This window comes from Alligator mississippiensis, chromosome 10 (genome assembly GCF_030867095.1).
Source record: "Alligator mississippiensis isolate rAllMis1 chromosome 10, rAllMis1, whole genome shotgun sequence".
NCBI lineage: Eukaryota > Metazoa > Chordata > Crocodylia > Alligatoridae > Alligator > Alligator mississippiensis.
The window spans coordinates 14,097,306-14,112,878 of NC_081833.1; the positions used below are offsets into that span (position 1 = coordinate 14,097,306).

Below are 15,573 nucleotides of genomic sequence, written 5' to 3' on the forward strand. Positions count from 1 at the left end.
CAAGCTTGTCCCTGTGCCTGTGCTTGGCGCTCGGACCTGCTGCCCGGTCATGTTTGCAGTGAGGAGGGAAGATCTCGGTGGCTTGCCATAGTTCAGTGCGTGGGCTGGCTCTGAACATGCTGCGCTGGGCTCTTGTACCCATTTCTCAGGCGAGCAACTGAGGCTCAGACAGACCTGGGTTGACTCCCCCTCCGCTTGCCCGTCGAAATGCGCGTGGAAAGATGGCTCTGCTCTTATCGCCTCTTCCGTGGCAGAGCCAGTTTCACCGAGCCCCTCGGGGTGAATTTGGGAAGGTCCCCAAGAAACGCCCCGCGTAGGGCTTTGCTCACCTGATAGCGGCCGATGTGTTCAGGAGGGCTTTGGCCCTCTGGTGTCCTTGGGGGAGAAACAAAACAGACCAAAAACCAACCCAAAGCCGTCCGGTGCTGCTTTAAGCCGTTCGGGGCGTTTCGTAGATTAAGAGGCCGGAGGGGAAGTTGTTGGGTCCGGCCCCTGCACCAAGCAGGGCAGATAAGCGGGGGTCGGGTGACCCCAGCGAGGTGACCGTCCAGGCCCCTCTTGAAGATTTCGAGGGTAGGCGATCGCACCATCGTGGGGGGGAGTTTATTCCACAGTCTGGACACCCAGACTAGGAAGAAATCTGTATTTGGGGTCGTCCCCGTGCTTCCTTGTGCACCTGCCTAAGGAACACAGCAGAGGCCACAATAAGACTCTGTAGCATAATTAACGCCTTCTGAAGCATGGCCGCTATGTGGCAGGGCGAGATCCACGTGTCCGTGTAAGCCCTCATTTACCATCGGGCGAGATCCACGTGTCCGCGTAAACCCTAAGTCTACCTGCCTACCAAGAAAACTCTCAGGACTGAGATGTGTAATAGGACGAGAGCCTGGGAGCAGGTTTCGTGTGTTCTTCATGTTGCTGTCGATGCTTGTGGAGTTGAGTGTGGACTGATGGCAGTCGCTGCTTTGAAAGATGAGACTCTGGGGAAATCTGTTGGCGACTATCATAGTTTCATGGTTGGTGTGGTCGGAAGGGACCTAAGCAGATCGCCAAGTCCGACCCCCTGCCATGGGCAGGAAAGGATGCTGGGGTCAAACAACCCCGGCTAGGTGATTATCCAGCCTCCTCTTGAAGATCCTCAGGGTAGGAGCGAGCACCACTTCCCTTGGAAGTTGGTTCCAGATCATAGCTGCCCTGACAGTGAAGTAGCGCCTCCTGATGTCTAGCCTGAATCTACTCTCAGTCAGCTTATGGCCGTTATTCCTTGTTACTCTCAGTAGTGCTCGGGGGAACAGGGACTCTCCCACTGCCTGCTGGTCTCCCTTGGCCAGTTTAGACAGCCACCAGATCCCCTCTCAGCCCTCTCTTGTGGAGGCTGAACAGGTTCAGGTCCTGTAGCCTCTCCTCGTAGGGCCTGCCCTGCTGCCCCCTGATCATGCAAGTGGCCCTCCTCTGGACCCTCTCAGTGCTGTCCACATCCCTCCTGAAGTGCGGCGCCCAGAACTGGACACAGTACTCCAACTGTGGCCTGACCAGTGTCACATAGAGGGGGAGGATCGCCTCCTTGGCCCTGCTCATGATGCATCTGTGGGTGCAGTAGAAATCTGTTGTTTCTGCCTTTGTGAATTTATCTAATTTTAAACCTGTTTTGTGAACATACGGGAGGACATGAAGTAAACTGCTCCCTTTGCTTGCTTCCAACCAAAAAATTAATATTTTTAATTGAAAAGTGCCCCCTGTATCTTTGCAACAATGTTGGTCAACCAAAGGCTTAGGCAGGGCCATTTTCACTGAAAAATATATCTCTGGAAATTGTAATAAAAGAACTATGATGCTTCTGTCGATAAAATATACCTGTTTTTGTTAAGCTCTGAGATTTATCCTGAGATGGGGCATTCTCAGTGTAAAGTCTACCTTTTTTCAGGCTTTATCTTCCTTGCTTATTGCCTGTAATTCATTCCTGAAAACAGGCTTCGTTTGGCTTGTTTCGCTTGATAGTTTTCATACACTAGCATGTTTTTGGTCTGGTGGTCAGTATATTGTCAGCACTGGTGGCTGTGTGGCAGTGTTTCTGCCTACCATGTGGGAGATTCAAGTCCTGGCTAACTATAGGATATTATCCTATAGAACACAGTAGTGTAGTCAAACAAGCAAACAAAAAGTCATCACTTAATGTACCTCTTCCATTCTTCTTGTTTCTTCTCCTTTGATCCGTGTTCCTTTCCTAGGCAAGAACGAGTATGATCTCCTGGTGATTGGTGGTGGTTCTGGCGGTCTTGCCTGTGCAAAAGAAGGTTGGTATCTGTAAAGAGATACTTAATTTTACAGAATTTAATATCTTTAATTTTAAAGGATAAGCTTAGTGATCTCAGTATTACCTCTGCTGGCTTCCTTCAGGGTGTAGGTAATGAAGTGTACTAATGAACTTCACTTCCCACAGGTAAATCATTAATTCATTTCCTAAAAACCTGCTCACAGATGGGAGAAAAAAAGTGGGCACATTCACTTCCCTCCCTCTCCCCCACCCTCGCCTTATCCTTCTTTATTTTCTTGCTTCAAGGTTATCTGAGATTTTAAACTACAACAGCAGTGAAGTAAGAATTTATGCCATACACTTCAGCAGATATCTTTTTCTTTAATTTTGATTATGCCCTTTGGTTGTTTACACACTAAAGCAAAGGTTATTGAGATTAAAAAAACAAACCAAACAACCTCTGGAAGTATCAGGGAATACCCTTCTTGATAACTATATTTGAGATGGACAGCCTGGTATTTTTCCCCAGTGCTACAGCACCAGCTGATAATTATTGTCATGTGTTTCTCCCTTCCCTAAAAATTCCTCATCCTGTGTGCATTTTTGTTTTGCAGCTGCCCAGTTTGGAAAGAAGGTGGCTGTTTTAGACTACGTGGAGCCTTCTCCTAAAGGTATGAACATCAGACAAGCTTGGGGTTTTTTTTATTGCAGTAGTATTTTTAAAAAATTCTGTATCCAAACAAACTAGTGCTATACCTTCTCAGAAATGGTGTTTAACATTATTGACACACTCTTAACAGTCGGAGCTTTGCCCATAAATGTTGATAACCTTTGACTTGAGGAAAAGCAGACTTTGGACCTCAGAGTATAAAAATATTGATGGGCTCAGTTAATATGTAATCATGTAGCTTGTGTTTGTTTTATGTATAAATCATGTAGCACTTGAAATTGTATGATAGATTAAAAGCTGGAAATGCTAACATTTGAATGTGTGATTGTATGTAATTGGTATTACTATACTCTAGCTCCTGTGTACATTGAGGAAAATGTAAGACTTGAGATATTTTCACTTTTGCTCTTTCAGAAGAAAAGTGGATAACGTGGGCAGAGTTAGAAATGGGTCTACTGCAGATTGTTAAAGTAGAAGTGATGTGTGGGATTTGAACTCATGTAATTAGTTCTGGAAATCTGCTACATTTTGGGTTTTTTGGTATATTTCTAGGAACGTCATGGGGACTTGGTGGAACTTGTGTCAATGTTGGCTGTATTCCCAAAAAGCTTATGCATCAAGCAGCACTTCTTGGGAGTGCTCTTAAGGATGCCCGGCACTATGGCTGGAATATATCCCAACCCATTCACCATGACTGGTAAAAAAATACTCTACATATCCATTTTGTGTTCTGTCACTGTGTGGAACAAAAGTACCAGTGTTGTCCCATTGATCTTCACTTTGCAATGAACTGAAGAACAAGAGAGCTGAATTTCATGCAGGCAGATCTTAGGCTCTTCTTTAGAAAAGTCAGACCTCCTAGTCTAACTGGGGATATACTGTGTGTGTGGCTTTGATTTGGTACTTTATTTTATAACATAAGTGATATTGGAACACTCTTAGCTTCCATCAGTAACCTATGTATGAGTCCTGGATTGGTGATTTCAGAATCGATAATATGATGATTTAATGCTTGATGTGTTGTTTCTTAATAGGTCTACAATGGCTCAAGCTGTTCAAAATTATGTCAAATCTTTGAACTGGGGACACAGAGTGCAACTACAAGACAAGTAAATAAACCTCTAAACATAGCCTTTTTTCATGTAATCAGGCAACTTTTCTACCTTTTTTTGTAGCTCTGTTAATTTATCTTTGGGGTCACTAGCAGAATTTAGTATCTTTGTAAAAACTGAAACTCCTCTTCCTAAGATAGTTGAGACCAAAGTTAACATTAAATAAGTGAAAATGTGTTCTGCTTTTCCCTTTCTTTGCAAAGGTGGCTGAGAGTGGCAACTAGACAAAAGCTGTACTGCAGAGCAGCTGCGTCTCAGAATAAATTTTGAAGTGCCACGGTGCTTAAATTAGGACTGTATTGGGAAATCCTTCTGCTGAGGCGATAACTCAGTGTAGCATTGATAATATTTGGAAGGCATGTTGCAGTAACTTTGTTATTTAAGGGGATGTGGGAGTGAGTAACCAGAGAATCCTTTGTCTGCTTTCGCATTAGTATTAGATAGATTTTATCTAGGGTTGCTTTAAGAGAATTTCAGATTTGTCCACCCACTGGTGAGCCTGTAAACAATATAGAATGATGTACTAGAAAAGCTGAGTGCCTGGTTAATGTGATTTTCAGTGCAGAAGAAGCAGACAGCAACTTTTCAGTCCTCAAGCTTTTTTCATGATTAGCTAGATCCTGGCAATATTTCCCATATAGTGAAGTGAAGTTAATAGGTAATTTAGGAGGTGCCTAACCATCAACATAGGAATCACAAAATTAATTTTCTGTGCAAGTCCTCAAGCATGCCTTAGTATGAAATCATTATATTAGAATTATATTGTACCTGTTATCTGAGGAGGTCGAAGTTTAACAAGCATTAAACTTTGTAGCACTATTTGAGTTCAGTATTATCCTTGCTCTGTAAATGAGTGACTGCGATGCAAAAATTAAGTGAATTGCCCAAGGTCACATAATAGGTCAGTGATGAAGCCAAAAATAAACCTGTGGCATGCATGTTGTTCCCTTTTGCTTGGTCGTTTTGCTCCAATTACTGTCTCTTTTTATGCTGGTTGCGGTGTTCTTAAAATAAAAATTTCCCAATTGGATGTAATCTCCCTTTTATGTTTGTTCGCTGTGTAATTTTTTTTAACAGAAAAGTGAAGTATTTCAACCTCAAAGGCAGTTTTGCAGATGCGCACACAATCCGTGGTTTAACCAAAGCAGGAAAAGAGGTGAGTTGCTTGGCTGGTTACTATAGCACATGGTTTGATGCAAGGAACTCTAGGCCCACATCTGTCATGAGTTACAAATCCACTGACAGCTAGATTTTATTTAACAAATGTTGCTCCATCAATCAGCCAGAAACCTTCTTGGGCAGGAAGATTAATAACACTTCTCAGTTTTAACACACAGTCCATTCAATGTTCTCAAAGGACTCAAGCATTTACTATATGGACTCTCAAGCATCATAACTCTAGCTTCCCACCTTTGAATTATCCTTACGTTGTAGATGAGAACCAAACTACAAAACGTCGCCAAAGTGTTTGAGCCAAAGTGCGCACTGTTAGGCTCCAGGTCAGTGGCAGATGTAGAAAGAGGACCCAGACCTTCTCAACCCAGTGTGCTCTAGCTATTAGATGGACTCTTGTTAGGTTCCTTCCATTTGCAATACTGGAAAAAAATAGCTATTTATCTTTCTTTTTGTAATACAAATGTGTGCACAAGAAACAAGCGTTCTAAATACATTGCAGTTTGCCTTTAAGTTCCTGAGAGAGAGAGGCTGATGGCCACTTCTGCCCCATTAGAAGACCATCTCAAATTAAATAAGTGCATTGCGATTATCCAAAATGCCTAGTGCTTTTTTTGTGTCCATCTCTAGACACTTTCAGGGAGCCTTTTCTGAAAACCAGGCCTCATTTGAAATGCCTTGATTTTTGGCACCCAAACATTGCTAGTCAGCTTTTGAAAGTCTTGTTTGTCTGTACTTATATTTCTAGAGCTAAATTAAGTTAATAATATTGATTCTGTACAGTGCCATTGGTACACAGCTACTGCATCCAAACTGAACCTTCAAGGTACTGGCAAGGTAAAGGCAAGGTACTGAGGCAAGTGTAGGGGAATTATCTATGTGCATTTGGGTTAACAAATGTTGCAGATATCTAAATATTGCTGGTTAGAGCACGAGCCATATTATACAAAGAGTCAATGTTAATTCTAGCTTTCTCTGTAATCACTCATTCATACATAATTAAAAGTTATGATAAACCAGCAGAATAAACCAGTATATTCATTAAAATAACTTTGTTGATTGTTTGACTTAGACTTTATATCTTTGTTTGTAGATGACTCTTACTGCAGAAAACATTGTTATTGCCACTGGATTGAGGCCAAAATATCCTAAAGATGTAAGTTATATCCCTCTTGTGATGTCTACAAAAGCTTTACTGTCTGTGTTATAGTGTACACCGATTGGTGGACTTCATGAAGCAAGGCATGGTAATCTTCTGTGGCTAGGAGAGTGAAAAATTGTCTTTAATGTAACATGTAAGTACTCCAGGATCCCCCCCCCCCCCCCCCACTCAAGTAGAAAATAAAGGAATTTAGTTTCAGACTGAGTAGCATAAATGCCATTCAGACACTAAACTTGAAAAGCTTTGCCCAAGATCTCATTGCACCTTGTGTTGTGGGGATAACTCAAGATTAGGGTCTTGTCCTTCCTAAACGGGATGATAACTTGGTGCTTTATCTTCCTGGAATGTTTGTGAATTATTCAACATTTGGTAGGTTAGTATTTGATTTTTGTCAGCCATTGGACAAATTGTCAAATATAATAAAGGTTTGTTTGTTTTTTAAATGTCCGCTGCAACCTTGTGGTGAAGCTTTAAAGTGTCCAACTGGCATTCCTTTTATTTTGTAGAAAATCAGAACTGTACTAGTGGAAAAATAGTCCCTTACATTTAAGATCAGGTTTTCTTTAACATATAAATTCATTTTCAGGCTGTTGTATGATGTTCATAATACAGTACATCTATATTTTCTTCATAAGGTTGCAGGTGCCCTGCAGTATGGGATTACAAGTGATGATCTATTCTGGTTGAAAAAGTCTCCTGGAAAAACGTAAGCTGCCAAACTAACCCTATATCAGAGTCCTGCTGTTTGCTGCATTCCCTTAAGAAATTACTTCTATTACATTCTAGTTTTCTCTCTTCTCTGTTTCTCCTCTTTGATGTATTTTTTGCTATACACATGATCATTGCTATACCTAATTTTGTAATACAGTCTTGTTTTATTTCTCTGCCTACTGCAGATATATCTTGGGGGTGGGAAAGGAGTGGGGGAGGACTTCTATGCCTAAATCGATGTTCAACATAAAGTAATTACAACTAGAAGCCACAAGAGGGCAGCAAGCGCTTAGAGTTTAATCACTACTCTGCTGTGAGTCTTGTGTGTATATTTATAATAAGATTTGAACTTGGAGAAACTAGTCCAGGTTTAGCTGGTTGGGGATTTTTTTTATGTTAAATGGCACCACTATTTGATAACAAGTCAAGAAATGGGGAATGGCTCAAGTTGCTATGGGGACCATTCTCTTCATTTATTCTTTCTGTTTCTTTCAAGCAAGAAATAATAATAATTTGGTGAAGCAACTAAAGTTTTTTTAATATAACAACCTGTTGCTCATAGTGGACATCTCATAGCAATGTTTGAGTGAAGTAAGTAGTGGAAGAAGATTCTGCTCTATTAAAATGTAAGCCCTTTGGGGGAGGAACTGTATTTGGTGTTCAGTTTGTATAACACCAAACACTGTGGCATCCTGTGGAGTAGCCGCAGCTCTAAGGAAGTGTCACAATACAATGAACAGAAATATAAAGTGCGATTGATCACCAGCACTCTAGCCAATTGCCAATGATTTTACTTCAAATTTCTCCCAGGACAGGCAAACCAGTTACTGCTAGAAAAAGGTACTTGTAGCCAACCTAAAATTGGTATTTCGAAACAAAATAGAGCTGCCAATCGAAGTTGTGGCTTCTTTGAACATAGAAAATGTGTGCTCATTTAAACATCAAATAGATAAACAGGTCTCCTTAGTACATTTTGAAAGGAAACTAAATCTGTAGTTGTTTGCAATATATCAGTCACCTCTTGAATTTTGAGAGCATGATTTATGTTAGGAAATTGGTTTTTTGTTGTGTTTTTTTTTTTTTAAAAGCTAAAAGATGTTTCTATGAAAATGTGGCTTTTGTCCAGTCGCTGTTAATGCAAGTCGTAACAGTGTAATGTGGGAGTCTAGTGTTTATATGTTGCATTCCTAAGCTTTAGTCAAAATAAGCCTTGAGGGGCTACAGTAGCATTTCTGTACTTTATCAGCCTGTGTTGCAGCTGATGAAGGAGGGAGCCGTTCACATTCAGGAGGGTTTGTTTCTGTTGGGTTTGTTTCCCTTGTAAATATTGCCAAGGTTCAGTTTAACACCTTTTGTTATTGTACTGATCTGGGCTCTGCTTAGTCTGATATTTTTGCTAAACGTGCCTATCTCATGTATAAACTGCACACCTAGAGAAGTACAGAATTGATGGTCAGCAATTGTTTCAATAAGGGAGGCTTAAAACAAAAGCAAAAACCCTATTACTAACCCAGGTGTCATTAAAAGTCCCTTGTTATTTAAACACACTAAAATCCTTCACTTCCATAGTAAGAATTGGCAATACTGCCTTCCAGTATATTTCAGAACAGAGGTGTTTCCTTCTGAGTGAGATTTGATAGGTGTCAAGGGTGTGTCCTGGTTTCTAATCCTGTTTTGTTGATACTGAAAGTGCCTAGAAACCTTTTGGTGTGGAAGAAGGCTAGTAAGTCAGATTAACTGCTCATGTTATATCTGGGCATTGACTCAAGGTTTACTCTTCAACTAATGTAGGAGGGGAGGAAACATTTACCTGCATTTGTATAAATCCTTATTCTTCTCCCTGTGAATACCCTGAAGATGTTTCTTTACAGACACTGTGGTGTTCAGCATTTGCCAATAACCGAAGGGTATGTTGGCTTGCTGTCAGAGGAGGGAAGCATTTTCTATTCAGAGATCCGCGTCCAAGCATTGGGAAAATTTACCTTGGGGATGGTATGCTTTAATTAGTGGGAGGTGATACCAGGTATATGCTCTCTTGTGGGTTTAGCATCAGCTCAATAGCACTACAAAAAATATGTCTGCCAGGACCCTGAATGTGTGAAAAGTGTGTCCTTGTTGCAAAAAAAAATAAATAAATCCTGCAGTGTCACATGCGAGTCACAGCAAGTGATTTTTTCCATTTCATTCAGCTCTGGTGAGGTCCCAGCTAGAGTACTGAGTGTAGTTTGGAGTGCCTTACTTCTACAAATACATAGAAAAGTTTGAAAAAGTCCAGAGAAGAGCAACAAACATGTTTTCTAGACTTCAGATCATGACATGTTAAGTATTTAGAAGTTTCCATTATTAGAAGTTTATATGCGAAAATTAGACAACTACTTTATTTGAACATTTGTCTATTCTGTCTCGAGCAAGAAGTTGACTAGATGACCTCCTGAGGTCCCTTCCAACCCTATCCTATGAATTTTTCACCATTAGTTAATTAAAGGAGCAATAGTATTGTTTAAATAGTTATTTCTAAATTTGTACAAGTATCATATTGATTGAATTGCCGGGGGGGAGGGGTGTGCGTGTGCGCACATGCGCGTAACAGAGTGTCAAATTTTAATCCTGAGCTCTAAAAAAGGATATAGTTAAATAGCCAGTGGTCTGAATGAAGACATGATTATCCAAGTCCTTAGGTATTCTTGCTTTATCTTATTATATAGACAGTTTTCACACATAAGAATACTGTTGCCTAAATAAGATGGCAAAAGCATAGATCAATGTAAATCAAAATGACAGCAATGAAAAAGCCAAATTATCCTATAACATTTGTGGGACTGTGATCCTGTTGGCATAAGATTAAGAAGAATTTATGAGATTAACTTCTCATTGTTACATTTTGTCAGTTTTCGAAGTTGATTAACTGTCCTTAAAAATTAAAATCCTGTCTCCAGTAATCAAACTACCTATAGATCATTTTAGTTAAATTCTTAAGCTCAGCAATACTAATATTTTATCTAAGGGTTTATATCCTGTCTACAGTCTGAATGCAAGTGTTAAGGACATTTTAAACATTTCCCCCTCCCTCCCCCACAAACCCAAACTTAATTTATTTCTGCTTGTTCTGCAGTTTTAGCCTTTGTTCTTGAATAATGGCCTGAATTTTAAATTCCAGATTGTGTAACTAATGCAGGTTTTCAAAGGAGATTAGAATGTCAATCATTTTCTTATAGACAGTTTAAACAACTTGTTGCTAGGATTATTCATACTTGATAATGGGGTGCGGAAATGCCCAATGCTGTACCACATGGGTGACCAAAGAAAGTGTAATGCTCTTCAAGTCCCTGCCCTAAGTATCTACCATTTTTTTAAGTTAGCCAAGTCTTGGTCTGATCCCCTGAGCCCACCTATTATAAAAGCTAAGTAATACTTTATGTTAACTGGACAGTTGCAAGCTCTAACTGTCTTCACAAGATTTATCAGTGTAGCTTCAGATAATAACTCCAGGCACATTCCTGTCACCCAGCTCTCATGATGGAGCTGAATGGTTGTTTTCCACGTGGCACCCCTCTGCATTATTCTGAGAGAAGCCACTTTTTGAAATGGAATTACGTTATTAGTACCTGTAGGGATTAACATTGTCATTAGAATTATCCATTCTAGCATCACCTTAACTCTTCTGAAGAACTCAAGAGGTATTTTTGCTGGGCCACCCACATCTTGGTTTTCTCTGTCTAGGGCTTGTCTTTTATTGTATAATATTTGCCTGATATTTGGCAGGTGGCTAATAGCAGTAGTATTAGTAGTATTTGAGAAGATTTAAATTGCTTGGTCTCTCTTAAAAAGTTTAGGTGTGCTTGAATTCATATTGTTTTGCTACTGGCCTGGTAGCAGAGGGGTTTAATTCAGAGCTGTTTGTTCTCCCCAAATCGTTTTAAAACAGCACTTTCATAACTTAAGGATGGTGAAATACTGCAAAGGGCATAGTATGCTTGTCAAACAGGTTTTTTTCAGTCTGTGTTCACCATGTAGCCTAAAATACTTGGCTGGGCTTTCTTCCCCCTTAAAATAGTGGAATCTACCTGCCTGCTATTGTAAAATCTCAGTTTTAGGTATCAGATGCCACCCACTGGATGTTCACAGGGGAGAGGGGAAATGGACACAACCTCAGTCCTTTTAAATCCCAGACAAGATTAGGGTTCCTGTGAGCGAGGTCCTTTATAAGCACTGCAAAGAACAGTCTCTGCCTAGAAAAGCCTCAAAGCCTCTACTTTTCTTGCGGTCTCACTTTGTGACTGTTTATCAGTAGCGCGGTAGCACCCAGCGGCCCGACAAAGGATCAGGAATCCATGGTATTAGGTGCTGTACAAATACGTTGTGACAGTCTCTACCTCAGAAGCTCACAACTAATCAAACCTGGAAGCATGTCTTGGAACCTAATCAAGGATGTATTTACCTGATACAGTTGGGTTTAAATTTGCAAACTTAGCAATGATTTTAGTCATTCCTTTTAACCCTGAATTACTCTTGGCCTTAGTCTATACGGTGGGACTGCTGCATGTTTAATTAACTGGTGTAGACACAGCTGTATTGGCAGAGGTTTTGCTGACCCCAGAATTATACCAACTCCCCCAAGAGACAGAAGCTTTGCCTACATAAACCTTCTTCAGCCATCCATGCTGCGTCCGTACCAGGAGTTTTGCCAGCAACGCAACATCAGCTATGGAGAGTGATCTTTCCACACCCCTAACACAAAGTAGGTCCACAGGCAGAACATTGTAACGTAGACAAGCCCTTACGTTTGGGTCAGGAAGGTGTGTGTGTGGCTGGGGATATGGATTCTGTCTTTCAGACTATTTGGCTGTCTCTTTTATTAATGCGTTTTTATTAATAAAATAAGTTCAAACGAAACCTGAAACCAAGTAAGGTATCGTCTTTATATCAGAAATTGCAAGCTGCATTCTTTCTCTCCCTATCTAAAAATATCAGCTGCACTGCGCAACCCTGTAATCGCACCCATGTAATCGCACAACACTCCAAAAAATCATTTGTCAGTTGCATGAAAAAATGCACAAACTCAATCCATTGCTTTATTCTTTCCTTTGCTTAACAGGTTGGTGGTTGGAGCCAGCTGTATCCTTTGTAAAAGCTGTAATAATTTATGGTTACAAGTGACAGTTGTCTTTTTCTGTGAAAGCTCAATTTTCTAAATTCTACTGTTCTTGCACTGTTTACTTGCATTAGTGGTTAAGGTACTTCAATACCATTTTGAGCTGTAGTCTCCCAAGAATTCGAGAGGTGCATTGAGCAGTATCATCACAAGAATACAGATCAGGTCATGATATGTTATAAGGGCCTTAAGAACATCCTTGTGAGGAAGTAAATGTTCCCTGTAATACAAACGTTCTGGTTGTGCAGAGGGAGAGCCGAAGCAAGCTAAAAATGTTGCCAGTGATACCTTACTGATAAGAGCAATCTAATGCTAGGTTTGAAAATATCTTTATTTTAGTTGTGTTTAGCAGAAATTATGTAACCTATGGTCCTTTAATTGGTACGTCACCAGATGTTTCTCTTGAGTGTGCTGGTTTTCTCACAGGCATTGGGCTGGATACCACAGTCATGGTAAGAAGTATCCCACTCCGAGGATTTGATCAGGTAAGTGTTTTTCAGATTATTTCAAAATGAAATAAGGCACAAAATTCCAACAGTGGATCTTTAACCATTGGAACACTACCCTGGCAGCTGTGGATTCCCATCTCTTGGTGTCTTCAGATCATAGCTGGGTGCTTTTCTGGTGGATATGCTTTAGACTAACATAAGTTATTAGGCTCAGTACATGGGTAATCAGATGAAAGAGAGTTGCCTGGAAGATATAGAAAATCAAGCTACATGAACTGATGATCCCTTCTAACCTTAAATTATATGAATCATCAGTGATAGCTGTTTCCTTGCCAAATTTTCATTTTCCTGTCCTATCTCTGTTTGATTCCAAAGCTGATTTAAAACTAAAAGTTTCAGCATTTTTTTTAAATAAAAAGTTAAGGTTTGGGGTTTTTTTTTTACTTCTGTAATGGATGAATTATATTTGTTTAAACTTTAGAAGAAGTTCCTTCTTGGACAGATAACAAAACTGGAAAATTTCACCCTGAAGAGTGAAGCTATTGGAAAGTTAATCATTTGAAAACAAGGGGCTTGGAATGGAAATCAGTACACCATACTATTTATAGCAGTCATTCCCATTATAATGATACTGTAGATATGCATAATATTGGCATGTTAAAGATGATTTGGGTTTTTAACAAGCATGGACAGATGTTTTTTAAATAATGTTTTGCAGACTACTTTGCGGAGCAGCTGGAGTAAATCAGTTCAAAATATGGCTCTATCTCAATAACTTTCATATCTTGAGGCACAAGGTATTAGCTAGTACAGAGAAGGATGTATCTTTGGACCTTTCTTATCTTTATATGAAAAGCTCTACACTGAAGATCTGTGAGATCTTAGTGACCAGGGTATTCATGGAGACAGTCCTTTCCTCATGGAAGTATGCCTTATGTGGATGGAAATAATAAATGGGATCAAGTTCAGGGAGAAGTGGAGACAAAGTAGGCATTGTCACATAGCTACATTGAACTTGGTCAGTGGAGCATGGACTTTTGCTTTATTGGAATTATTCTGAATTGGAAATAAAATGCTAGGTATAAGCCCAGAATGAGCACTTAGTTCTGTGTGGGTGATTTAGTGAAAATATCCTCTCTAAGTTATAAATACATCCTTTGATAAACTGCAACTTGCCTTATTACAATGAAGAGCCATGACATCTTTGAATAAGCCTGTCAGTGGGATAGTTTACTACTTGACAGCAGTGTGGCGTTAATTCAGATACATTTATCAAAGATGTCTATTGAAGAGGCAGCATTTCCTTCTACAGTAAACCTCTTAATGATTCACCTTGATTGCAGACATGTTACAGGTTCAGTGGCACTGGAAAGCTGTACTCTAATTGGGTGAGAACAAGGTTTCCAAGTCTCAACTGATTACCAGGAAAACATGAAATTCTGATGATATTGGTTGTATGTATTGGGTGATCTGGATGTTATATTAATAAGTAGCCAGTTATTAAAAACAAAACAGGCAAACACTCCCTTTTTACTTTATGCTTTCAAAAGTCACCTTACTCTACGCATGATTCCTGAGATCAGTATCATTCCCTTGTAGACGATGAAACTAGACAGAGAGGTTAAGTGACTCTCCTAAAGCTATGCAGTAGACACTTGCACTTGCACTAGACATTTTGGGTTTGATGGAAACTTTGATTCATGTCAGGTGCTGGAGACCTGTTCACGTCTTTGCAGAACATTCTGGATACATTTTAAGTGTCAGTTTGGTTATTTACAGTAGCTGGTTGTAAATGGCAACTCACTAGTACATGCATGCCCTTCATGCTGTGGATCAGAAAGTTGGAACCAATATAATTCAGCCTATTTGTGTTCTCAACTACAAATTGTATCCAGGTTAAGATAAAGAGTCCATTTCTTAAATTACATTGGAGTTTGGGAACATGTGTAAGACTAATACTGGTATTGGTATTTAAATACTTATCAGTAATGATTGCAATATTTCCCACCTAGCTGGTAAACTCTGGAGCCACAGGGCATGGAGGATCAAACAATTATATTATTTTAAAGGGAAGGCTATATTTATTGGATTCTACTGAATCTGCTGTAGCAGTTTTGTCATTGTACACCTATTTCATGGTAAATGATACTTAATTAGGCAGCTCACCCCTCTGTTAGCTTTGGTTTAGCTTCAGTTACTGCTGGATAGGAGCACACAGATGAACCAGTTACCATGGGTCATCTATTTTGCCTGCAAATGTCCTCCCCTCCCCTTTAAAATGGTATGATTTTTATCCAAGAATTCTTAGTATCTTAGTACTTCAGTCTTTCTTTGCAATTTGATTGCTAATATACAAGTGATATATTCCCTTGGAACAGCAGGCAAAAAAGAGGAAAAGATCCCAAGAGGACATGTGTTTAGATCATATGATCAGATTTTTCTTTACAAGACCACATCGGTTTGTGAAATAAAATCCATATGAAGCTTTGGATCTCTCTATTGGGTTTTTATGAACATAACAGAATTATGGATTTTTGAAGATTCAAACATGCCTTGTTCTTAAATATAATATCATTTAAGTTTTTTTTTTTTTTTCATTTCATAGCAAATGTCCTCCTTAGTAGCTGATTACATGGAATCCCATGGTACAAGATTCTTAAAGAAATGCATCCCAACTAAAGTTGAAGAATTGGACAGTGGCAAACTTCAAGTGTCCTGGAAAAATGCTGATGTGGGCAAAGAAGAAACAGATTCTTTTGACACAGTGATATGGGCAGTAGGTAAATTAGATCATTTTATTTTCTGTTTGTAAAATGCAGTGTTACTGTCCTTTGTGTTGTGTGAAGATGAACAACCTGCACCTTTCATGATTTAAGTGCCTGACTATTAA

General features: G+C 39.7%; 1 protein-coding gene across 1 annotated transcript in view; it reads left to right on the top strand.

Annotated features, from left to right (window-relative positions):
- TXNRD2 (thioredoxin reductase 2) overlaps window positions 1-15,573 on the top strand; it is a 41,707-nt gene that overhangs the window by 199 nt on the left and 25,935 nt on the right. The window contains exons 2-11 of the mRNA XM_006270923.4: window positions 2,229-2,294; window positions 2,869-2,925; window positions 3,477-3,621; window positions 3,959-4,033; window positions 5,114-5,192; window positions 6,303-6,365; window positions 7,007-7,077; window positions 12,178-12,197; window positions 12,628-12,719; window positions 15,289-15,463. Coding sequence (XP_006270985.1) covers window positions 2,229-2,294; window positions 2,869-2,925; window positions 3,477-3,621; window positions 3,959-4,033; window positions 5,114-5,192; window positions 6,303-6,365; window positions 7,007-7,077; window positions 12,178-12,197; window positions 12,628-12,719; window positions 15,289-15,463 — 843 coding nt within the window. The remainder of the gene's footprint in view (window positions 1-2,228; window positions 2,295-2,868; window positions 2,926-3,476; window positions 3,622-3,958; window positions 4,034-5,113; window positions 5,193-6,302; window positions 6,366-7,006; window positions 7,078-12,177; window positions 12,198-12,627; window positions 12,720-15,288; window positions 15,464-15,573) is intronic.